The 25,091-nt window shown below is 36.5% G+C and overlaps 1 protein-coding gene across 1 annotated transcript in view; it reads left to right on the forward strand.

Moving 5' to 3' along the window:
* The window catches only part of CAMK4 (calcium/calmodulin dependent protein kinase IV), a 235,297-nt gene that overhangs the window by 180,665 nt on the left and 29,541 nt on the right, over positions 1 to 25,091 (forward strand). The window contains exons 6-7 of the mRNA XM_063082936.1: positions 22,303 to 22,393; positions 24,569 to 24,643. Of these exons, the coding sequence (XP_062939006.1) occupies positions 22,303 to 22,393; positions 24,569 to 24,643 (166 nt within the window). The remainder of the gene's footprint in view (positions 1 to 22,302; positions 22,394 to 24,568; positions 24,644 to 25,091) is intronic.

The raw sequence follows: 25,091 nt of genomic DNA on the forward strand, positions 1-25,091 counted from the left end.
AATTCATCTTCCATTCAATTATTGTATTTCTTCAGAAATAGTTGCCCATTTCTACCAGTTTTGTGGGGTCATGTAATATAGGGCAGGCCTTGTGAACTGATTATCCAGGCACGTCTTAACTGGCACAGGTGGCTCCAGAGCCTGCTCATGACCAGGCTGACTCCCAGACCCAGCAGCTCTCTGTGCTTTCAAAATGCAAGCACCTGCCACTTCCTCCTTCAACATTTTGCAGAACAATACCTTTTTCTCCTCAAAGTCTGGCTACAAATAGACTAAGAGCACACAGCTTGGTGGAATTTAGGACTTTCTTTATTCATTCATACAACTTTCGTTAAGTACCAGGAATAATGAGAAAGATAGGCTAAAAGGAATTAGGATGGTTTGTTATGACAAGTATAATCAGAACAGTATAAATATAATCATTTTGGCATTGAAGAGTCTATTAAATAATTTATTAGCTTATCACATAATTAAAATCTTATTTCCCATAAACCACATTTATATTCACATGGAATTTTCATGGGATGACAAATATATTGAGATGCATTAAATTTGGTTTTAATATTATATTTTATCAATATCACCTCAGGAATTTTAACTTAGAATCTCATCATATGAGTTCTAAAGGAATAGATATTTTTTATGATGTCATTTGACCTGAATTGACAGTACCAAACAATTTAAAAAATAGTGTAGTGTTTAGTGGAATGATAGAACTTTTTGGTTTTTTAATCCTTAATCTCTGAAATCATTAAAACATCTCATATTTGTGTATAAAGTACTTGAAAGATCATAACAAATTATTTGTTTTAAATCTCCAGGTTTTCTTTTAAAAGATCTATCTAGCCCTTTTCCCATTTTGTATATTATAGATCTCATCAGATGATACAGTATTGAAAAGGACTGACTTTGAGATCTCACATAAGCAATGTTAATAACAAACAATTCTGCAGTATGTTTGTGGCCAAATGAAAAATTCCAAAAATTCTATTGTATAAATATTCATAAGGCAAGATGGTATGTTAAAGCAAACTTTTATATACCCCAAATTGAGAAAGTAGACTTCACGGATGAGCAAAACATTACAGTTATCCTTCACATATGCACTTTCCAGAAATCTTACTGTGAAAATTTTATCTTCACCTGGTAAAGAATAGTCACCATAATTGATATCCAGCTATTGATGCACAGAACAGATTGAAACCAAATATTCATCCTGTGGTATCCTAGACCCCAGATTGAGATTCTTTATTTTAGGAGCACCAAAGGACATTAGTTAAGGGCTATAATGCAATTTTCAATATTTTAATATGTTTTGTGGAAATCACATACATGTCTTTGAAGATGATGCAACAGTGAATGAAAATTCTAACCCTATTTGATTTGGCTTATATTTGTTACCTTAATTCTGGTGTCTCTTCCTATTGATAAAATTGTGACTTCCAGCCAGGGACAGTATATTCTATGAGCTACTGGGTTATATATTTCTAATTAACAAGAAGGAGATTGGCCAGTTAATTATTACACACCAAATGTTGTGTTATAGATTCATTCTTTCTAAATGTGGCATCTACTATGTAGATACCAACAAAAGGGATCCTTGGAGGTAAGCATAGGAACACAGTTCTATTAAAATGAGCCCAAGTAAAGGCAGGCGAAGCTATTTCTTCCATATTCTAGAAAGCAGGGTACCAGTAGCCCAGAGGGAATTGGGGAAATGCTCTGTGCTTTTCCTTTAATAGGAGAAGAGGCAGCATTAGTGGATGACTGCCAAATTCTATCTCTGGTGCTTTCTCTTACATTATATATATTTTAAAATTTTTATTTATTTTATTAATTTTTTTTACATTCTAAGATGTTGTGGCAGATGGGTAGAAGAAAGATGGGACAGGGGCCCCACAGCTGGTGGCCTGTTTGCTGATGTGGGTGTGCGAGGCTAAGGCCCATGCCCGCCCCATACACAGCTCAGGAGCCTGGAGGCCTTTGGTGGTGGCTCCACCATCACTGGCCTGGGTACAGACAGTAGGGGTGTGTGGCTGAGGCCTTACATTACATTTTCTTTTTCACAAAAGAGGGATCTCTAGTACTCATTTTTCTCCCATATGGAATAAACCTAGTATTCTAGAATTTCTGTCCAGAAATGTTTTGGGCCTGTTTAAAGGATTTTTTTTCACTCTTAACCTCAAACTTTTGAACATAGATTGCTGAGTAACTAAGCATTAGTTAAAAGCCATGTGAGTTTGCTCAAATATTGTGAAAAGTGTTGGAGTAGGATATTATCTCCATTTAGCATAGACCTCTCCATTGTTCCCTGGCCTAGTGATTAAGACCATGGACTCCAGGCCAAACTATGCAGATTTTAATCCCAGCACTGGCAGAGCATTCCTGGGGTCCTAGGCAGGAGCTGAGGGCAACCCCCTCAACCTGGAAGCAGGCAAGAAGCTGAGCATGCCTGGGGTCCTAGGAAGGAGCTGAGGGCAGCATCCCCCAACCAGAAACAGGCAAGGAGCACACCAGGAACACCACTTCCATGCGGGTGGTCCAACGCAGCCACTACCACAAAAGTGGCTTGATGTCACAGCAGTAGCCACAGTCACTATGCATGTAGCCCACCAGACACTTGGCTGTATTGATGCAAGGAGAATCACCAGTGGAGACCGTAGAAAAAGAGGACGTCTTGAAGCTCCAGTGGTGCAATCGGTTAGCGCGTGGTACTTATAGTAAAAGAGGACGTCTCTCTCCTCAAGGCCTACTCCACAGTAACAGAAGAAACAGCTGCTCTACAAGATGACCAGACATCAACACAGAGATACTAGAAATACAAAAATCCAAGAAAATATGACATCACCAAAAGAAAACAGTAATTCTCATATACCCTACCCTGTAGAGCAGGAAACCCTTGAAATAACTGAAAAGGAATTCTGAGCAACAATCTTAAGGAAACTCACTGAGACACAGGAAGACTCAGACAACATAATGAAATGAAAAAAAAATCCAAGATATGACGGAGGAAATCTTGCAAAGATTAATACCTTAACAAAGAGTGTAGCAGAATTTATGGAACTGAAAGATTCACTCAATGAAATAAAAAACACAACTGAGAGCATAAGCAGCAGGATAGAATAAGCAGAAGAAAGAATTTCTGACCTTGAAGATAGTCTTTTCAAAATAACCTTAGTGGACAAAGGAAAAAATTTTTAAAAGCAAGGAAAATCTAAGAGAGCTAAGCAGACAACCTTAAGCACACAAACATTCAAATCATGGGTGTTCCAGGAGAGGAGAAAGGAAAGGCATGGAAAACCTACTCAATGAAAAATTTCCCAAATACAGGGAGAGACATGGACCTTCAGATCCAGGAAACTCAAAGATCCCCAAACAGATTCAACCCAAAAAGATCCTCTCCAAGACACATTATAGTCAATCTGGCAAAGCTCTAAGACAGAGAATCTTAAAAGAAGCAAGAGAAAAGTGTCAAGTATTCTATAAGAAATCCCCTATCAGACTAACAGCAGACTTCTCAACAAAAACTCTACAGGCCAGAAGAAAATGGAATGATATATTCAAAATACTAAAAGAAAAAAACTGCCAGCCAAGAGTACTATACCCAGCAAGGCTATCTGCCAGAAATGAAGGAAAAATAGTGTATTTTCCAGACAAACAAGAACTGCGGTAGTTCACCACCTCATGACCAGCCATATACGAAGTCCTCAAGGAAGTCCTGCATCTTGAATCTGAAAAATGATAGTCACTACGATGAATACACAAGAAAGAACAAAACCCACAGGCAGAACAAAAATGCAAACAAGAGAAAGAAACTAAATCTTAACCACCACAAGAAACCATAATGACAATGTAATAATGCCTCTGCTTTACTTCTGATTTTAGTAATTTGGGGCTTCTCTCTTTTTTTCTTGGTCAGCCTAGATAAATGTTTGCAAATTTCGTTGTTCTTTTTAAAGAATCAACATTTGGTTTTGTTGATTTTCTCTATTGTTTTTTAATTCCCTATTTTATATATTTCTGTTGTAATCTTTGTTATTTCCTACTTATATTTGTTTTTGGTTTAGTTTGCTCTTCTATTTTGTTAGGATACAAGTTTGCATTACTGATTTGAGATTTTTCTTATATTTAATATAAGTTTACAAGTATAAATTTTGCTCTATGTACTGCATGAGCCCTGCATCCTATAAATTTTGATATGTTGTGCTTTGATTTATATCTCAAGAACTCTCTAATTTCCCTGTGATTTTTCTTTTTATCCATTGTGTATTTAGAAGAGTACTGTTTAATTTCCACACATTTGTGAATTTTATAAATTTCCTTCTCTTATTGTGGTCAGAGAATGTATTTTCTATGATCTTAGTCTTTTCAAATGCATTAAGACTTGTTTTGTGGCCAAAAATTTTTAAAATAATAATAAATAAGTAAATAAATAAACCTCACTACTGCTACTAACTGTATGAACTTTAGAACATTATTTAACTTTGTTATTCTTTATATGTAAAATAGAGATATTAGAATTGTTATGAGGATTAATATATTTGGTAAATCACTTAGTACAGTGTTTATCACACAGTAAGTACAATAGAAAAATTAAGTAAAAATGTTTAAATATGAGTTTTGTTCACTTAATTCTTATGTTATCTGCCTATCATTTAGAGGTGTTTGAGTTTGGAATTTCAACTCTAAATAATCTCTTAAGTTCTGGACTGGTTCTAAGATTCCTAGAGTAATCCTTTAAAGAAGGCTTACAAAGTTCCTGCCGTAAAGCACTTTGATTATCTAGAATTATTACAATCTAAAACTTTGTTAAATAATAATTAACACTCTAATTAATATAGGCACCTGATGTTTTTAAAAATATATATGAGTTGAAGCTTAAGACCAGGAAGTAACATAAATTCAACATATGGAAACCTTCAGGGTTTTGATAAAATTGTATTTTATTCTGTTTAAACAAAATATCACATAATATAATAGATCTTTTGGTCACTATTCTCTGTTAGGAGCAAGAGACTTTATAGAATATAAAGAGACTGTCATAGAATATAGAGAATCTATCAACAACCAAAATATATAGACAAAGTTGATTTATTTTATATTTTTCTGAAGCATCACCCTGAAGTATTTTAAATACTAAATGAACTATTAGTATTGCTACTAATAACTGAAAATTAGCAGTCTTCAGTATAATTCCTCATATCAGTTCTTTAATCAGATTGCTTCAGTGATATTTCTTATAATAATTATACCTTTTATTTTTTAAGAATATTTTTTATTTTGGTAAGTGTTCAATTTGCTTCACTAAATCTTGAAAGACTTGTTTCATAAATTATGTAAATATTGTATAAATAGAACAAATGTGTATTTCATCTTTACTTGGAAGCCAATATGGCCTGTGATACTTCTTAAAACATGGATTCAACTATTTTATAGAGTTAAGGATTACCAAAAGGATTATCTCCATGTCAAGTATTATTGACTCTCTAACTTTCTTAAGATGATTTTTATCCTTTATATCTCTACAGCTTTGGATCCATTTCATATCTAGCACTGTTCTCAAATACTCCCATGGGTCCACAAAAAGGGAAAAAATTCTTATTAACTGTGGAGAAAGCTGAACCAATTTTTTTCTTTACTATTAGAAATCTCAGAAACTTATGGATGAATGTGGTAGAAATATTGATAAATATTGAACTGAGTACAGGGTTTGATCAATATTGACTAAGTGCAGGGTTTCTTCAATTGTCATTCTTTCTTTCCTTAATAGCTTTGACTGCATTTACTGGTACACCAGTAATGGTAACAGATTCAAAAAGGTCTCAAAAACTGAGGATAATTCCAATCTTAGGTATCATGTAAAATATTATTTAGAAAATATTTAGAATGTCTGTAGTAATATTGACTATATTTGCTTGTGGTCAAGAAGTAAAAGAAAGCTTATTTGCCCTTTTCCCTTAAACAATAAAAAAATTTTTTTTAAATAGACAAAAGTATATGAAATGTTGTTTTAAGACATGGGACATCAGGCAGCCTAGGACAATAATTGCTGAGAAAGGGGGAGCAAACAGTATGAGCCCTACAATTGCCTGAAAAGTTTCAAGGCTGACATACAGGGAGAGAGAAACCAAGAGGATCTCAGCAGTTTCTCTGAGATGAGGAGACAGAATTGGGAGTCTGGAAGTCCAAGGAAGCTAATTATTCACAGAGCAGAGTGTCAGAAAGAAGAGAGCTACACAGAGAAAAGAAGTCTGGAAAGCTGCAGATGCCCCATCCTTCAAATCTTCAGCAGAGTACTGATTAACACATGAATGTGAGTAAACTATCCAAGGCTAGGGAAGGAACCACAGATTAGGGGGAACAGTACTTGCAACTCACATAGGGTTTGTGTTCCCAGTAGACAAAGTGGAGAAATTTAACAAAGCTTAAAAGCAGGCCTCAAAAGTATCAAATTATTTCCAAGAAATGTATCTTAACTGCGTAAAGAACAAAGTTAAAGAATATCACGAATGCATCTGTATTCATTCAGCACCCAACAAGATAAAATTCACAATATCTACATCCAGTCAAAAATTACAAGGCATGCATAAAGGCAGGAGAAAAACCAATCAATAGAGACAAAACTAGAATGACACAAATGAAAAAAATAAAATAGTAGACAGGGACATTAAGAAAGTTATTGTAACTATATTCCACATATTAAAGAAGATAGAGGAAAGACTGAGCATGCTAAATAGACTTATGGAAGGTATTTTTTAAAAGACTGAAATCAAATATCTACAGATGAAAACTACAATATAATTACAGTGTCTGAGGTGAAAAATATACTGGATGGAATAACAGCAGATTAGACAATTCGGAACTAAAAGAATAGCAAACTTGAAGACATAGCATTAGAAAACTATCCAAGGTGCAACACAGAGAAAAGAAACTAAAAACAAAATGAACAGAGCATCACTAAGCTATGGAACAACCTCGGTATATAAAATTGGAGTCACTGAAGAATGATGGGAGAGAGAATTATTAAAAGAAATAATGTCCACCATTTTTCAAATTCTATGAAACTTATAAAGCCACACATCCAAGAATCTTAACAGATCTCAACACAAGGAACATGAAGAAAGTGATACCAAGGCACATCATATGCAACTTTTGTAAAACTAAGAATAAAGAAAACATAATATAAACAGCCAAAGAGATACATTATATCAGAGGAACAAAGTTAAGGATGACAGATTTCTCATCAGAAATGATACAAATAAGAAACAGTGGAATTACATCTTCAAAGTACTGTAAGAAAACAAGAACTTCATAGTCTAAACTCAATGACAATAGCTTTCAAATATTAAGGCAAATGAAGATTTCATTGGATATACACAATAAGATAGAATTCATCACTAGCAGACTTGCAATACTAGAGTAAATTTGGCTGTGTACTACAAGATGGAAGTGATCAATTTGTGTTGTATTTTACATCTCAGCCTGCGCTCCAAGGGCAGATATTGATTGTGCCTTAAACAAAAAGCAGGATGACTTGAGTTTGCTAAGTTTCTTGAACATAGAGCCATACAAGGTTATAAACCAGGATGTACATAGGACATCTGTTCTGTTCGAACATATTAAGAGCTGTCCTGTCCCAGCTCAGGTAGTCCCATTACTTTATTGATTTAAAAAACATTTTTTAAGTGCAAATATATTCTAGACCTCAGAGTGAATTCTAGCTATTCTTTGGTATTTTGTGTCTATTTGTTGATGTCTCATAGAACCTTATTCAGCCCATAATTCTGATCATTTATTCACTCCTTCTTTCATGCATTATTTTTACAAACATTTATCAAGACCTTCCACATTCCATTCCTTGTGCCATGGCTGAAAAGGTGAATAAGACAAATCTTGCTCTCAAGGAGTTTATCTTTTACTTTGATAGACAAGCACACAATTAAATATAATAGCGTCAAAGTATTATGATAGGGATATGAAGAAAATGCCATTGGAGGCAGAGAAAATGACTCATTTTGCTTGGGCATTAGAGAAAGAACTCATGGAGAAGGCGGTATTAAGGTTATAAAGTGTTCCAATTACTATTACTGTGTTAACAAACAATCCTCAAACCCAGTTAGCTTAAAACAACCATGTTATAATGCCCATACATGGGTCAGGACTTCAGAATGGGCATAGTGGGAATGATGGTTCTCTCTGCTCCCATAATGTCTAGAGTCTTAGGTGAGAAGACTCAAAGATATGGGAGCTTGAAGACTGGAGGCAGGAATTATCTAGAGTTGTCTTCATTCACATGCCTGGCAGTTGATGATGTCTGTTTCAAGGGACCTCAGCGAGGACTTTTGACTAGAATAACTACATTTGGCTTATCCATTTTGGCCAGTTCTCTTACACCCTGTTGACCTTAGGATAGTCATACTTTGTACATGGAAGCTCAGGAATCCAAAAGTGAGTATATGGCAAACAAGGCAGACACTGCATTGACTTTTATGATCTAACCTGAGAAGTCACACACTGTCACTTCCTCTGCATTTTATTAGTTACCGTCAAGTTACAGTCCCAACCAGATTCCAGGGAAAGAGAACTAGATTCCATCACTAAATGGGGAGTGGAAAGATTCTGGAAGAGCATGTGGGATAAGTAATGCTATTTCAAGAATCTTTATAAATTACATTTTGGCACATGAAAGATTATTATTATTTGGGAACCAAGAGGTAGTATGTCTAATATGACTTAGGAATAGTAAGGCCATGTGGCTAGTGCATGGTTAGAATTATCCCAGAACGATGCATAGCCAGAAATTGAGAGCAAATTTTGAAGAGCCTTTAATTTTCATACTGAGAAAATGAGACTTTAATTTGTAGGCAGTGAGGAGCCCATACAGTAACTTGCTTTTGTTTTCAAATCAAAGATTGACATGAGTTAATCTGTGATTTAGAAAGATAATTTAGGTGTATGGATGTATGGGAGTGGTTAAAAGACAAAAGTAACTGTGCTGGCAGAGAATACTGAGCAGTGACAATGAAAATGAAAAGAACAAATAGATATGAGATGTATCTTGGAGGTAGAGTTATGACTTATTGGCCAAGGCTAATGAAGGAAAGGAGGCTTTGAGGATGACTCTGTAATAGGTAAGAATGCCCAAGAGGCCCCAGAACTTGGCTACTTTGCCTGAAGTGGATTCCTCTGGTCCTGAGATCCTCTATGGATCGAGGCTTACCACAGATCCCACAGCAAGAATATCCTAACCAGGCCTATTAATCTGGTCATAAGAGAAAGTAGTCATGTATTGCTTTTCCCACATGTTCTGATGACAATTCAAAAGGCATCATAGATTAGAGGTCAAGGATAAAGGCAATGGTAGTGGCTGGTCTCCAAAGCGAATATGACACAGAAATAGGGTATTCACTTTGAAGTTCTTACTTAAATTTATGTATATTGATTCTAAATTTTCTGAGTAGAAAAGAGGAAATTCATGCAGTTAAATTTTTCTTCCCAATAGAAAACTATAGTCAGAATACTGTTTTCTTTTTTTAATGACTGGTTTTTCTTTGTCCTGTTAGATTTTTAAAGAGATTCAAACTTCTCCTACCAACTCCTGAGACATTATCAATTAACCACACACAGCCCATCGAACACAGCATAGCTGTAATTAAACTAAATTACTATGCAGTAGCTTTCATTACACAATGACACAGTTTTTGTTAGGACTGTAGAGAGAGTTTAATTACATGTCTAGACACCCCCTGAATTCAGAGCAGCAATATTATCTTCATCTCTTTAAAAGATAGTTTGAGCTTTTGGTGATTGTATTTCTTTTGAAAGACTAAATGTTAATGTAAGTTTGGGTTTTTTTCTTTTTTCATTCCATGTTCTACTTTAATGCATTCTTGATTTAGGAATCATTTATACATCTGTGGACACAAATGTTTTCTAAGGAAAATGTACAAATTTTCACCCTGTCATGTTTGACATACCTTTCACTTGCATCCAAAAACTGTTTTCTTTCTCTAATACATCGCAAATATCCACTCTCATTTTTTTTGACTGGTAAGGGGATCGTCTGCACCGCGCTCAGCCAGTGAGCCATCCCTATATAGGATCCGAACCTGCAACCTCTGTGCTACCAGCGCCACACTCTCCCGAATGAGCCCGCCCTCATTTTCTAACATATAAAGCATGCAACTGTGGTCTAAAGCACAACCATCTTTCATAACGATATTTCCAGCTTCCGCATCCTTGTGAAGGAGCTCATCTCTTTGCCTTAGGATGTAGTGATTTCTCCATTCATTCTCAGTCCTGCCGGGTGAGTTCAGCTTCTCTACGGGGCCAAACTTGTGATCCCCAGACTCTGCTCAACCAGAGTATGCAGACTCAGGGGCTCCCTTATTTCCTTTGTGTGCCAACCTGATCTCTTCTTTCTCATTATAATAACTTGCTCACTGCTGCTTTCTCTGTAACTACAGGTCATTTTTGTACCTTTTACAAGCTATACTATATTTCCTGAATACCACCTCCATTTAATTAGTCAAACTTTTTTGTAGACTTTGTTCCTAAAATCGCACCTTTTCTGAAACCTGTCCACATACAGTGGAAATGAGAGAATGAAACCTTAACATCCCCTTGGATAGTTGCATAACAGCTGGCACTTGCTCTAATCTTATACAAGTAAATTTTATATACTGATTTATTTGTTGATTACATGTACATTACTTCAGTTTTCCTTATATATTTGTATTCTGTTGGCATAAGATTTGTCTGTTCAAATCTGGACACGGCTTTTTCCATTAATTTTTTGCAAAATGCCTAATTTTAAATAATAATCATTCACTTAGTGATGATTACTATTGAAAGGAATGACAAGCATTTCATTAAAATCTTAAGTGAATGTTTTATGTTTTGAGTTGAATCTAAAGAAAATAGTGTAAATAAAATAATGTTTGCCATGAGTGTCGTATAGTTCCTTCTTAGAAATATATGCTTAATGGAGTTTTATGACATGCACATATATATATACAGACAGGAAAATGAATTTTTAACCCATTATCTAAGTTCTTCCAGTCTGACTTAGTACACAAGGAGACTTGTACCACAATCAGAAACAAGAACTGGAGTCTGAGTGTTCTTGGTGACCTCTTCTCCTGTCGTTTACTCTAACCTGACACCCCAGGTTTCCTTGCTCAGGAGCATTCATAATTATCCTCTCTTTCAGCATCCCGTTCCTGTTCCCCATGACATTGCCACCCCAGCAAGCATTTTCCAGCAAAGCTTTGCTTTATCCAGACACTTCTAGGCCACATCCCAATCCTAAAGCAACACTGCACACATGGGAACCTCAACTGCATGGGTGGCAGCAGTCTCAGCCGTCTTCATGCTCCCCAGTGGAGTCCGGCATGGCACCTGCATTTATAAATGGAGACCTTTTGCCTGCTCACTGCTCACTAGTGTGTTATTATAGCCGGTCACATAGCTGCTCCTTTAGCTACTTGACATTTAAATCACCACATCAGTTCCATTTTATTATACTGGCAAGTGCAATTTGTGGATGTTTCAAACATGAAGGGGACTGAAGAGAGAACTAATAGATGAATTTTCAACAGCCTTTCCCCAAACTCCCCTGAGGCATAAATTGTATTGGATATTCAGATCAACATCAAAGGATGTGAAAAAATTAATTCAGCCTTAACTACCAACTTATGCTACCACAGAACAAAAACTAATTACGTAATTGCTAAAATGTCATTTGGAAGATGACACTCTTCCTCCTGGTCTTACAGTTAAAAAATGTTCTTACTGGTTTTTGACTTTTCTCAAAGTGACAATGTAAATCTCATTCAGTTAATTAATACTCAGTGAGAACCTATGAGGTGACTAAGTATTAATATCCAACAAGGAAAGTATATGTTTAATAAGCACACAGATGCTAAGAGCCTTACTTCAGCTAAATATATCAAAGTGATGTTGCTATGGAAATTTATTGCCACAATGCAAGAACAAATTTTCTATTTAACAATTTTAACTTCAGGCTGGGTGGTTAGCTCAGTCAGCTAGAGCGCGGTTTTGTAACACCAAGGTCAAGGGTTTGGATCCCTGTACCAGCCAGCCACCAAAAAAAATAAAAATAAAAATAAAACAACCAAACAAAAAAACTGCTACAACTTTAACTTCTATTACAAATAATGGCAAAGGAAAAAACGGTTCAGATTACCCTCGTTCTTTACCTATCTATAACTCAGTGACTAAAAAGTAGAACAACATGCACATCTATGGGAAAATTATTTATTAATCATTCAAAAGCATTTATTGAGTGAGTACTTGGTGTTCGGTACTGGGAAGTAAACAAAGTATCTGGGGAACCAGGTAAAAACTTTCCTTGTTTTCAGTGTAGCGAAGGAGACACCCTGAACTGAAAGCCTGTGAAGAAACATACATGCTGGAAAGAAAAATAAGAGGCCTCAATGAGAGGATGTGAGAGTCGGCACATATATTAGTTTGGAAGGACAGGTAGGGTCTCCCTGAGGAGATGACATCACAGTAGTCCTTCCTTATTTGTGAGGGCATGTTCCAAGATCTGTAGTGGGTGCCTGAAACTGAGGATAGTACCAAGCCTATGCTGTACACAGTCGTCGGTCAGTATCCATGGGAGATTTATTCCAGGACCACCAAGGACACCAAAATCCACAGTTGCTCAAGTCCCTAATATAAAATGGTGCAGTATTTGCATATAACCTATGCACATCCTCCTGCTTACTTTAAATCATCTGTAGCTTACTTGTAATACCTAATACAGTGTGAATGCTATGTAAATAGTTGATATACTGTGTTGGGTTTTTATTTGTATTGTTTTTTATTGTTTTATTGTTTTTTTTTTATTGTTTTCTTTTCCCAAATATTTTTGGTCCTCTGTTGGTTGAATCAGCCTATGGGGAACCAGTGGGTATGGGGGGGCCAACTGTTTTTTCCTATATCTACATATCTATGATAAAGTTTAATTTATAAATTAGTCACAGTACTCTTGTGCTTTAAGGCCATCACTAGGTAAAATAAGGGTTACCTGAACACAAGCACTGTGATACTGCAACAGTAGAACTGGTAACCGAGACAGCTACGTAGTGACTAACGGGTGGGGACGTTAGATAAAGGAATGATTCACATCCCACGCAGGACACAGCAGGAAGGTGAGATTTCATCATGCTACTCGGAATAGTGCACAATTGAAAACTTATGGATTTTTTATTTCTGGAATTTTCCATTTAATACTTCTGAACCACAGTAGACCACGGGTGATTGAAACCCCGGAAAGAGAAACTTCTGATCAGGTGGGACTACGGTAGGATAGTGGAGTTCTGAGGAGGAGGAGAGGCGGCCAGTGAAGAAGGGTGAAGAGCATTCCAGGCAGAGGAGCAGCAGAAGTGGGAAAGAGATCAGGGCTTTTGAGGAACTGAAAGACAGTCCGCATGGGTAGAACAGAACGAGAGAAGGGAAAGTGGCAGAAAATAAGGCTGCAGAGGGAGAGGCATAGGAACTAGATCATCAAGGACTTGAAGCTGGGATAAGTAGCGGGAAACCACTGAAGAGTTTCCCGTGGAGGAGAAATGGCCTGGTTCCCTGTGTTTCACATGGAGAATAGTGTGAAGGGGGGCATGCTGGTACAGACAGGCAGCATGGCAGGGCCATTCTGGAGACTTTCTGGAATTAGAACTGACAGAACTTAGTTGTGAATTGGGTGGAGGCAGTGAGGAAAAAGAGAGAATCGGTTTTCTGACCCAAACCCTTGAGTTGGCTGAGACACCCCATTTCGAGGTGGGAAGAACTGGAAGAAGAGAGCAGGGAGAAGGTGAAGGTTCAGTGTTGGACATGCTGAACTTGAGGTGCCTGTGAGATATCCAATTGGAAATGAGACATAGGCAGCTGGATAAGTGGTCCTAGAGCTTAAGAAGCAGTTTTGAACCGAACATCCTTTTAGGATTCTATCATGGAAGAGTTTTGATGCTCTTAAACTGCTAGCAATGTAATTACATAGTTTGTTTAGTTCATATGAGACCAGACATGGTTACTAGCTAAATTGATTCTGTATCGATCATGTTCAGATCCCTATCATTTGTAGCAGATGCATGGTATTCAGGATAAGCAAACATGAATTGCTTGCCATTTGTATAACATTTTAAAAAATTTAATTACCCAACTAATACATAATTTTTATAGTTAAATTTTACATGAGAAAAAGTTAAAATTAATTGTAATCCCACCACACATTTGTTTTTACACTTGTGTACACTCCTTTTGTACTATAAAAGGTGGTGGAAGGGAAGGGAGGAGACAAATGTGCTTCTCTTTTAAAAATAAAAGAGAAGGCAAGAAGAACAACCTCAGTAAACATTTAATTCAAGAAGCAGCATCAGAAAAAAAATAATTTATTTAATCATGCACTTAGCAAATTTTTCCTGAGTATCTACTGAGTGCCAAGCCCTGTTTTAAATCCTAAAGTAAAAATCACAAAACGCAGAGTGTTTTGTTTGGTCAACACAGGGTTTAACATTTTTCAACTTAATTGACAAATTTAAAATTTAGAATATTTTACATCAAAAAGTCAATTTCTTTCTGACCTTGGAAAATCAGAAGAGCTAACAACATGGGGCCTGCGTTCCCACCTGACAATTGGCTGAATCTTAGTCGCCATTGCCTCTTAAGGGATCACATTCTCTCCAGGAACAGTTGCATTCCCTACAACTTCCCAGTGTCTCTATTTTATTTTACTCCCTGCCAACTTCCTTCATTTTTTGAGGGTATCTTCCTGGCCCCTCGAGAGTTTGTGACCCCTCCTCAAGAAATACAAAATCAAATATGACGTTGCTGCTGTCCTGTGTGCTGAAAGCTATGCAAAGATGCTGAAGGCTTTAAGCAGGGGAGTGTCAGGACTAGATCTACACTAAATTACTCTCATGGCAGTGTGGAGCATGAACTGGAGGGGAGAAACCCTGGCAGGTGGAAAGCTGGTAGCTAAGGTGGTTACCAGAATAATTATGAGGGAGAACATGTTAGTGGCCTGGCTGAGGTCAAGACCAGTGAGAGGGTGGCGTATACATGAGCCACTGAGGAGGAAGAGCCATGGATTGGGTGTGTCGGGTAAAGGCGATGAAGGAGTAGGGTGAAGCCAGGTTTCTGGCTTGGTCAATTGGATTGTATCATTTGTAGGGACTGGGGATACAGCTACAGAAAGAGCAGATTTAGAACAAACCATCTGTTTAATTTTGAAAATGCTGAGCCTGAGACACCTGTGAAACAGCTAAATGGAATGTACCGTAGAAAGTTTTATGGGGTCCCAAGCTATGGAGAAGTTTCAGCAGGCAACAGAGATCTGGGGCACCGTGGGATAAGTGGAACCTAGATTCCAATTTGTGGCTTTGGCTGAGCTCGCCCCGGAAACACAGAAAAAACAGAAGGTCTGGAGCAAGTGAGAGACACGGAGGCTGGGGAGAAGAGTGAGTAGAAGACAGAAAAGTGAGGAAAGCCAGGGAGCTAGCACCGAGAACACGGAGCCGAGAGCCCGTCTGTGGAGAAACCGGTCAGCGGGGTTGGCCCCAGACGGGCCGAGCAAAATGAGTCGGAAAGTGTGTTGAGTGTGATGGGGACAGAAATAAGACTACGCTGTGTGGAAGAAAAAATGAGAGGCGAGAACATGCAGTCAGTGAGTGGAGGCTACGTGTTCGGGAAGACTGGCTGACTGGAGTGGAAGTCACAGAGGACAGCCGGAAAAGGGCGACAATACGGAGGTGAGAACACGGTGGTTGTGTTTTTCTTGTTTCTCTGTGACAACCGCAGCACGTAGTCTAGAGCATGTTTACATGAAGAGAGGGAAGAAAGAGAAAATAGAGAGAGGGAGGTGCAGAGGAGGTGGCAGTGACCCAGCAGTGCCTTTGAGGAGGCAGGAGGGCACGGGATGAGACACAAGCTCTCAAACTGGAGAAAATCCCGGGAGAACGGAGCATAAACTAAATAACAGCCTGCGAAATGTGACTGTCAGTGACAAATGCCATTTATCATAGTAACTCTTTGCTTTACGACCGAAAAAAACTAGAGTAGGAATGTTTTAAACTTTGTTTCTTTTCTAACGTTTAAACATTCTTACTGTAAACTGTAAACACATGTATAGCAAATTCAGTACCTATTTCACTTAAACCTATTTCAAGAGTGAAGGAAAGATTAATATATGATATATTCTATCTACCTGTAAGTTATATTGCATATTTTGGGGCAGAGGATTTGTGGAAAATTAAATGAAAAATGCATACAAAATTTCTTTTAGAGTAGAAAAGGGAATTAAAAAGCAGGTAGAGGAAGGGTGAGGTAAATGTACCTAAAGAACGTAACTGAAACCCCTTCTTCACTGAGCTTTTCAGCAGCCAAGCAGAAGGGGAAAATATGACGAATTATAAAGCAAGTATTTTCTGATCAAAGTATCCTTTGATAATTCAGGAAAGAGCAAGTTTTCCAAATCTCAACAGATTTCAAAATAATTTATTTTACAAGGAATGTGAAATGATAGTCCTAATAGTAATAGCTGCCATTTATGGAGTAGAATATTTACTACATGCTCAAACATACTAAATGCTTACATGCGTCATTTCTGATTCTCACTACAACCTACAAAGTGGGCATTGCGGATCAGAGAACTGAGGTTTAGAGGGCAGACAAATTGTTTAAGGTCACACAGCTAGTAAATGGTGTACTTGGGTATATTGCCCAAAGTGCCTCTCATGAAGTTGTTCTTTAATCATTGTTTCAGAAACAATGCAAAAAAACCTTAAAACGATTATTTCTATTATCAATCTTAATTAAAACAGAGGCACCAAACATTAAATTTATTAATATAAAATCCTTAAAAATATATGTTTCCTATCTTTACTATGCTACAGATAAAATTACATTTGTCATCTTATATTAAAAAAAAAAATCGAGCCAGTTAATTAATTGTGCTTTCCTGCCTCTGACTCCTCTCCTCCTCCTGCTTCTTTTTAATTCCTTAAGGTTTGAATTAATTTGTGCACACCTGGTTATTTGCTCTTCCAATGTCTTTATGAAAGGTTACCATTTGTCAAGATAGCCTTTAGTAGTTAGGTCCTACAATTGTTGTCAAATTTATTATTTCTGTCTTCATTAAAATCATCACACTAATATAGAAGATTTTACAAATCTTCCAAGTTGTTGTTTAGGTTTTTTTGGTTTCCTAGCTTGTCTTTAGTTTAATTACGATTACTTTTAACACATGGTTTGTTCTACAATATCTAGTTATGTTTCTTATTTTTCTGGTGCTTTTATCTATCTTGTATCCCTGATTTAAGTAATCTATAGCTGAAATCAGCACTATCTTGATAAAATGTTTCTGCATAATTAGATATGTCTTTATTAGTTCTACTATATCATTAATATATTATAAAATGTCCTTGCCCATTTTCCCATGACCATAAAATTTTAAAGAGCATGTTTTTCTTTAATTTTCTTTTCTTCTCCTGTTCTCTATGTACGGTGATCTTGAAGTGATGAGATTAGTGCTTGATGAGATTAGAAGTGTGCATTTTATGTAAAATTCAGTTTGAAAATAAAGTGAAGCATGCCTATTACTCAGCTCTTACATTGCTCCTTTTATGTCTTCAGATGCTCTAAGACAGCAGTTTTTAAGGTATAGTCTGGAGATTCCTGAAGGGTCCCCAAGAACCTTTCAGAGGGTCTGTGAAGGCATTTCTTCTTTCTCATGAGAGTACAGTGGAATTTTCCAGAGGCTACATGATGTGTGATTTTAGAACACACTGAATGCAGAAGCAGATATGAGAATATAGCTGTCTTCTGTTAAGTCAGAAATTAATGAAGTTTGCAAAACTATGAAAGAAAAACACTAATTTTTTTAATTTTAGAAAATAGTTATTTTTATTTTAAGATGTTGTACATGTTAATATGTCATGAGCTTGTTGCTTTTTTAAAATTAATAAGCATTTTAAAATTTCTCAGTTTTAACCACTGATAGAGTAAATAATATTGGGTATAACTCCATAAGCAAAAGGAGTTTTGGGGTCCTCAATAATTTTTTTTTATTATAAAGGGTTCCTGAGACCAAAAACTTTGAGATCTTGTGTTCTAAAACTGTTGTTGCTTCTAAGGATTGTATCTCCCTGGGGGAAGACAGAAAATCATACCCAACATGTTTTTCTTCTTCCCGTCTGCCTGACTTGAGATAATGAAAAGGTTAAAGAACTATTGGTGGAAAGTGACCAGTCAATCTAAACAAAAATGAAATGATAAATCCTGCCATTTGTTTTGTCAAATACATTTAAATGCCTCCCCCACACATATGTATATGATTATATCATGACTTTTGATAATCTTTCTACACCAGATAATCTGTAGCAAATTATTCTTGCATGTTCTTTTAAAAACCAGGATTATGACTTTTAGCAATTCATTGCTGTGTTTTGTTTTTATATTTGTTCCTCTCGTAGTGCATAGTTCCTAATTCTATTATTTTCTCTAAAACTTTCATTCTTTTATCCAGTTCAGCTCTCCTTTATGGAGTACCACATAATGTTTTGTTGTTGTTGTTGTTGTTGTTGTTATTTTTTGTATAATTTGCACTTAGAACATAACTACCATTTCTGTTTCAGAAAGTCACAACATTTAATGAGAATCTTCATATAAATAGTACTTTGCTAAACCAAAACTTAGCAAATCATTTCATTTGTTTTTGGTATTGTGTTGCTATTTTTAGTGTCATTTTCTTCCCAGAGCAATAGAGTTTCTAAATTGGGTAGGACTGGAAGAGAAATCAGTATTTTCTGTTGGTCCCAAACTATGCAATTCTTTGGTATGTTCCAAAGCTACTACTGTATGAAGAACTCCAGTCTTCCCCTTCAAACCCAGCTTATATCAAGATACAATATCTTCCTCCTCAGGGGATATTGCAGGTTTTCCCTGGGTATCATTCAAGGCCAAACATGGTCCCCCATCATTCTCTCATTTCTCCTTCCACTCTCATTACTTCCCTCTCCATTATTCTCCCCATCTCTCTTTCATTTTTATTTTCCTCTCATTCCCTCCCCTTAATCAGTCAAGTAATAACTATTCATTGAGCATCTCCTTGGGAATCATGTAATAGGCAACGAGTCTGAATCCCAACTACCATGCCTAGTTTTGACATTGTACAAATCTCTTAGCCTCTTTGTGCCTCAGTTTCCTAATTTCTAAAACATTAGATGACTTATGTTGGGGCCCAGAAAGCAATACCCCCAAGAGAAGGCCGCAGCGGCCTCAAAAGCAAAGTTTTCCTCTTACCTACTCCTGCCCTCCTGTCTCTCAGCCTCATTCTCTCCCAAGGCAAGCCATAGAAACTAGAATGCCTCTTCCCCAAGGGGGTTTACAGATATACTTTAGTCTTCCCCCTGCCTCTCTGTCTTGGAGCTGGCCATAAAAAAATTCCCTGACCTACATTGTCTGATTGTACGTCATAAGACCCCAATCCAGAAAGAATCCTGCCCGCTACCCTAGAGGAATGAATGCTACACAGAGAAGCCAAGAAGAATCTGAACAGACAGTCCCTGCTGGGTTTCCCCATTCAGTGTGTTAGCATTAGATCACACTTTTCTTGTCTTTTCACATTTCTACGTGGCTGTGCCTGCTCCATAGAATTTAAGCATAAATATCGACAATGTTCCTTATATCTTTGGGTCTACATTCTGAAGGCTCCCATGTTACATAAAACTACGATCAAATGAATTTTATTATTTATTTTGTTCATATTAATCTGTGTTTATCACGTGATTTTTTTTTAGAGAATCTTCAGGGTTTTGAAGGGGATGTCTTTCTTTGGCCCCTATACTTACTTCCTAGAATTGTTGTGAAGACTAAATGAGTTAACAAGTATTAGGTGTTTATAATTGTGTATGGGATATAGTAAGTGCTTAGAACATATAAGATGTTATCTGAATGTGATAATTACCTTCTGTAATGAGTGAGCTAGACCTGGTGAGACATGAGCAAAATCAACTTCAGTTTTTGTCACTGTTGTTCTGGAAAATCCACTCTGTGAATTCATTCTTCCCCTCCATGAATAAAATTTCAAGCAATTCCCATAGCTTTTTCAATCCCTGTTGGGTAAGGAAAAGACCAGAATTTAGACTCACACCAATTTTAAATTTCTACCTTTTCCCACCTTGAACCTCGGAGAGCTACAATTTATAAATATGGGGAGTAGGGAGACTTCATCGTTTTTTCTCTTTTTCTTGCTCTTTTCTAACCAGATGGATGCTGTTTGTGCTTTCCAGGGTTGGGATGTGAGGGTGATGGTGTGGAGTGCAAGAGGGGATGGGGGTAAGAAACAACGGTTACAAATATTGCCTGGCATTGCTGATCTCTGGGTTTGGCAGGTTACAAATGCCTATTGTTCTTTCTCTTATGGGACGTATTTATGGCTCCTTGGCCACTTGGAGTCACCACCTTCACGTTCTGCTTCCTGAGATACTGAGGTGGCATCACCAGGGAGAAAACACTCCTGTGAAGGAGCTCCTCAATGAGACTCATGTCCGATTCCCTTCTGCAGAGTCTACGTTGGGCTCATAAGAAATGTGCATCCTTGTCTGGCTATTATCGAAGGGTAGCCAAATGTCACTGAGGACTTCTCGTTCACCTGCTCCAACCATCCATTCATCTGTCAGTTTTTCATGAGTGAGCCAGCTAGCAGTCCCTGTTTCCCCAAGTCACTAAATCATCATGAAGCCACACCTGCCTCGCCCTTATTTGGCTTAAGTAGAAAGAAAGGACTTCCTGCCTTCCTGCATGAGATAGGAGAACAGAAAGACTATAGCACACCTGCAACTTTTTCTCTTAACCCAACAGAAAAACGGGAAAAGGCTATGACAGACAATTCATCGAAGAGGAGAACTGATAGACCAACAAGCATTTGAAGAAAAACCATACTAGTAAACAGAAAAGAACAAATTAAACCAAACTCGAGACACAATCTTTATACTCCAGCTCGCTAAAAGTTAAAAAATACAGATTTAGCAAAGATATTAACATATACACATACATTGTTTGTGTGAATAAGAATTGATGGAGTCTTTTAGGAGAGTGATTTTGCAATATGTATTAAAAACTCTATATACCTTTTGACCCCACCACCAGACCAGCATCCAGTTATCTGTCTAGAGAAATGCCAGCAGAAATACCAAATATGCAAGTGCTAAAATGTTTATCACTGCATTACTTTTAATTTTTTAAAAACAAAAAGCAACTTGAATGTCCATAAAAAAAGAATAACAAAACCAATTATGATGCACCCAATAAAATGGATGCAACAGTTAAATGAATAAGCTAAAGTGATATGTAGGAAAGGTTTCAAAGATGTATTGTTAGGTGAAAAAAAAAGCTGTTAAAAATTTATATTAATGGTACATTTAAGAAAATAGATAAAATCAGGAATATCTCCTTGTATACATATACCTATGTTTGTAAATGCATAGAAAAATACTTCAAACCGACTTTTTGGAATAAAAGTTTCCAACTGATGAGTGATTAGTTTTGAAGAGGGGACTGGAACAGAGGGAAGGGAGGTCAGGTAAGACTTTAGTATTTACAATGAGAATATGCTACATGTGTGATTACACGCAATTTTACAAAACAATTTAATATACAATAAAATGAGAGGAGTTGTTAGAGGGGATCTTTAAGGTTTATTTCAAACATAACTTTTAATATCTGTATTATCAGATTTGCTAATTCTCAGAAGAGCCTATGAGAGCATTCATTATCATCAAACAATATTTATCTTATTAAGGATAGCTCTCTGTAATAACTACCCACATCTAAATGTCTGTCCAAACAATAATTATAAAGTCTTTGCTATGATTGTGAGTTTCTAAGATCACTCATACAGTTATGCTTTTCAGATAATAAACCAGACAAAATGTAATACATAGTACTTTGCCTTTATTATAATAATAATTAGCCAATTCCTGATGATATAGTAATATGCATAAAGAGAACTGTAACTTATATACTCTGAAGAGTAAATGTTTCATTCTGGGAATTGATTTAAATTGTATTTTACCCTTAGGTAACTGTTTATAAGCTATTCTTTAATGTGGATTCTTTAAAACGTATTTTCCTTTATGGTTTTTTTTTTTTAAATCGTAATATGCGTGTGTTGTTGAGTCACATAATTTAATATTATTACAGTTCTTAAAAGATTAAATATAGATGTTGGAACCATAAATAGAATTACACAAATGTTACTTCATTATTTTCCCTGTTTAGTACCTACATGAAAATGGGATTGTCCATCGTGATCTCAAACCAGAGAATCTTCTCTATGCAACTCCAGCCCCAGATGCACCACTCAAAATCGGTGAGAACACTTCTTGATGTCTCATGACCCCATTTCCCAGAGCAGAAAGAATTTATTCTGTGGAACTTTAAAATATTGTCCTATCCAGTGTTGCCTTCATTAAATTTCCTCAAATATTTGACATCTGTAAAGGAATAATACATTGTTTTGAAAGTTTGTGCTCTTTCCTGGAATGTTCATCTGGTATTAAGTGCCATGGAATTGGTGCTGCATTGCTGGGCACACAGGAATCATACTCTTAGAAAGGGCAAGGACCTCAGGAGATGACCTTGTACTTTGTAGATAAGTTTTAGTAACGAGAATGACAGAAAACCTAACACTTCTTGTTTGGTTAGTAACTGTTATTCTACAAATTGTTGGGAGCTTAATTTTAGATAATCAAGAACTTTGACACAAAATACTTAGTACATATTAGTGAATCTAGGCTCTGAGTCACTTGTTTATATAAACAGAGATAAATTAAGATCTGTACTTCACAAAATGCACTCCACAGAGCACTGGTTCCTCAGTGGGGTAAGTAAGGGAAAATAACTCCCTTTCTGGGAAGGCAGGAGTGATTTGCAGAGGTGCTATGGTTTGTCAAATAAATTAGGAAATGCCAATTTAAACAAAGTTAAACAAGATTTTTATTTCTGCAGGACTTCTCGGAACCTTAAAAATCCTAATGTGTACATGAACGTATTGGATAGTGTACTATGAAGTTTTTCCCAAACCTTATTTGACTCTGGAAACCTCTCTTTTTCTTCCCCCCTAATAAGCATTTTGAAGAACTACGAAAATGAACTTTTGGGTTGGCCAGTTGCTCAGTTGGTTAGAATGAAGTGCTGATAACACAGATACAGGGTTCAATCCCTGAACTGACCAACCACACACACACACACACACACACACACAAAAAAAAAAACACTTTGGAAAATTCTGATCTACCAAAAGAAACCTTTAAATAAAAACATATAGATTAAATATATATTAAATGTTACTTTCCATGTCCCTTACAAAGCAAATTTTCATTTACAAGAAAAATTAAAAATTCTTTTTAGTGAATCTGTATTAAATCCTCTGAAGGTCATTGCTCTTCTGGTGCTGTCCTTTGTAGTGCTAATCTGATGAGTTCACTGCATTTACAATTGTTAACACCTTTGAAAATTAAGTTGTTCATATCATGGAAGAGCTCAGACAACATAATGTGCTTTATGAATGCAAGAACCTAAAGAAAAAATCCTGAAAGTCCTGCTGGGTAGCCAGCTTGTTCTCATAATCACTCGTGAAAGGCAGTGGACAGCAGGGAGTTTCCATTTCCTTTGACATGACTTTCAAAGATTTGATTCTTAAAGACAGTTCTTTAAATGGATGGATAGATACTAATTTAGGTAGGAGAGCCTTTCTTTCTGAAGGGCTTCCTGCTGCTTTCACTGATAAGGATCAAGCACCTCTGCGGAAAAGTGGGTTTAACTTTGAAGCCTAAAATGGCATCTATTCTGCACCTGCCTCTCTTGAAGAATGGCCTTGGACAGTTTCCTGATGCTTCCTGAGCAAGAGAGATGTAACCCAGCAAGTAGATCATAATGGCAGCAGCTTTTGATAATATTTTACTTAGGTAATATTCTAAGGAATAAATAAAAAGGATTACTACAAAAAAGTTTTTTTTTTTCTTCCTATAAGAGTAAATTCTTATTGGCCAAATACACTAAGAAATGACATTATTTATTTTCAAGCAAAATAAAACCTTTGATATATCTGCCTATTTCCATGATTTTTATGAAAAGTCTAATTTTTTAATCTCTCCCAATGGATAAAAGATTCTGAATTATTTTACTGCTTCTATATTGTCCCGTAGAGTTACTGTTATATAAGTCTCAGAATTAATAACACTAGACAAAATATAACTATTATAACTGTTACCTTAAGAAAAAAGTATCTTATTTGTTAAAAGCTGGGAATTGTAAAGAAGAGCAAAGATTATAGATTTATTTATAAGCGCATTTGGGAGCTATATTTTTCTTCAATTTAAAGAAAGGCTTGAATTTTTTTTAGCTTCCTCTTATACCAACATCCACTCCACCATCAAATTTAAAGCAAACAAATGAGTTAATTTTTGAATAACAGAAGTATTTTGTCATCTTATAAAAGCTGAGAAAAGACTCGCTTCATTAAATGTTTTTCTTGTGTTGTTAGCTGATTTTGGACTCTCTAAAATTGTGGAACATCAAGTGCTCATGAAGACAGTATGTGGAACCCCAGGGTACTGCGGTATGCTCTTTAATCCTGATGTTTTACTTTTATTGTTATTTGAAATTTATTTTTATACAACAACCTGATTTTTTAAAATTCAATATATTTATAAATGTTTAAAATTTGGTGTGAGCCTCCATGAGGAAGGCATATGTAATTGATACTCAGACTACCTCTTGTTCTGCATGAGGCCTGCAAAGATGTTGGCTTTAGGGCACCACTGTTAGAATACCTTAGAGGCAGTAGCTACTCTTGGACCCACTCAGGAGTATAAAGACAATCACTGGGGAAGGGGGCAAGGAAACGGCAGAGCTTATAGCTAGAATTAAAGCCATGAGCTCTTTGTCACTTTCCTTATTGGCTTTTCCTTGGGAGGGTATGTGAGGAGAGTGTGTGTCATTAATTCAGATGGCATATAGGACACCAGTGAGAATGGAATAGTCTCTCGTTCTCATTTATGGTACTG

Source organism: Cynocephalus volans, chromosome 2 (assembly GCF_027409185.1).
Source record: "Cynocephalus volans isolate mCynVol1 chromosome 2, mCynVol1.pri, whole genome shotgun sequence".
Lineage (NCBI taxonomy): Eukaryota > Metazoa > Chordata > Mammalia > Dermoptera > Cynocephalidae > Cynocephalus > Cynocephalus volans.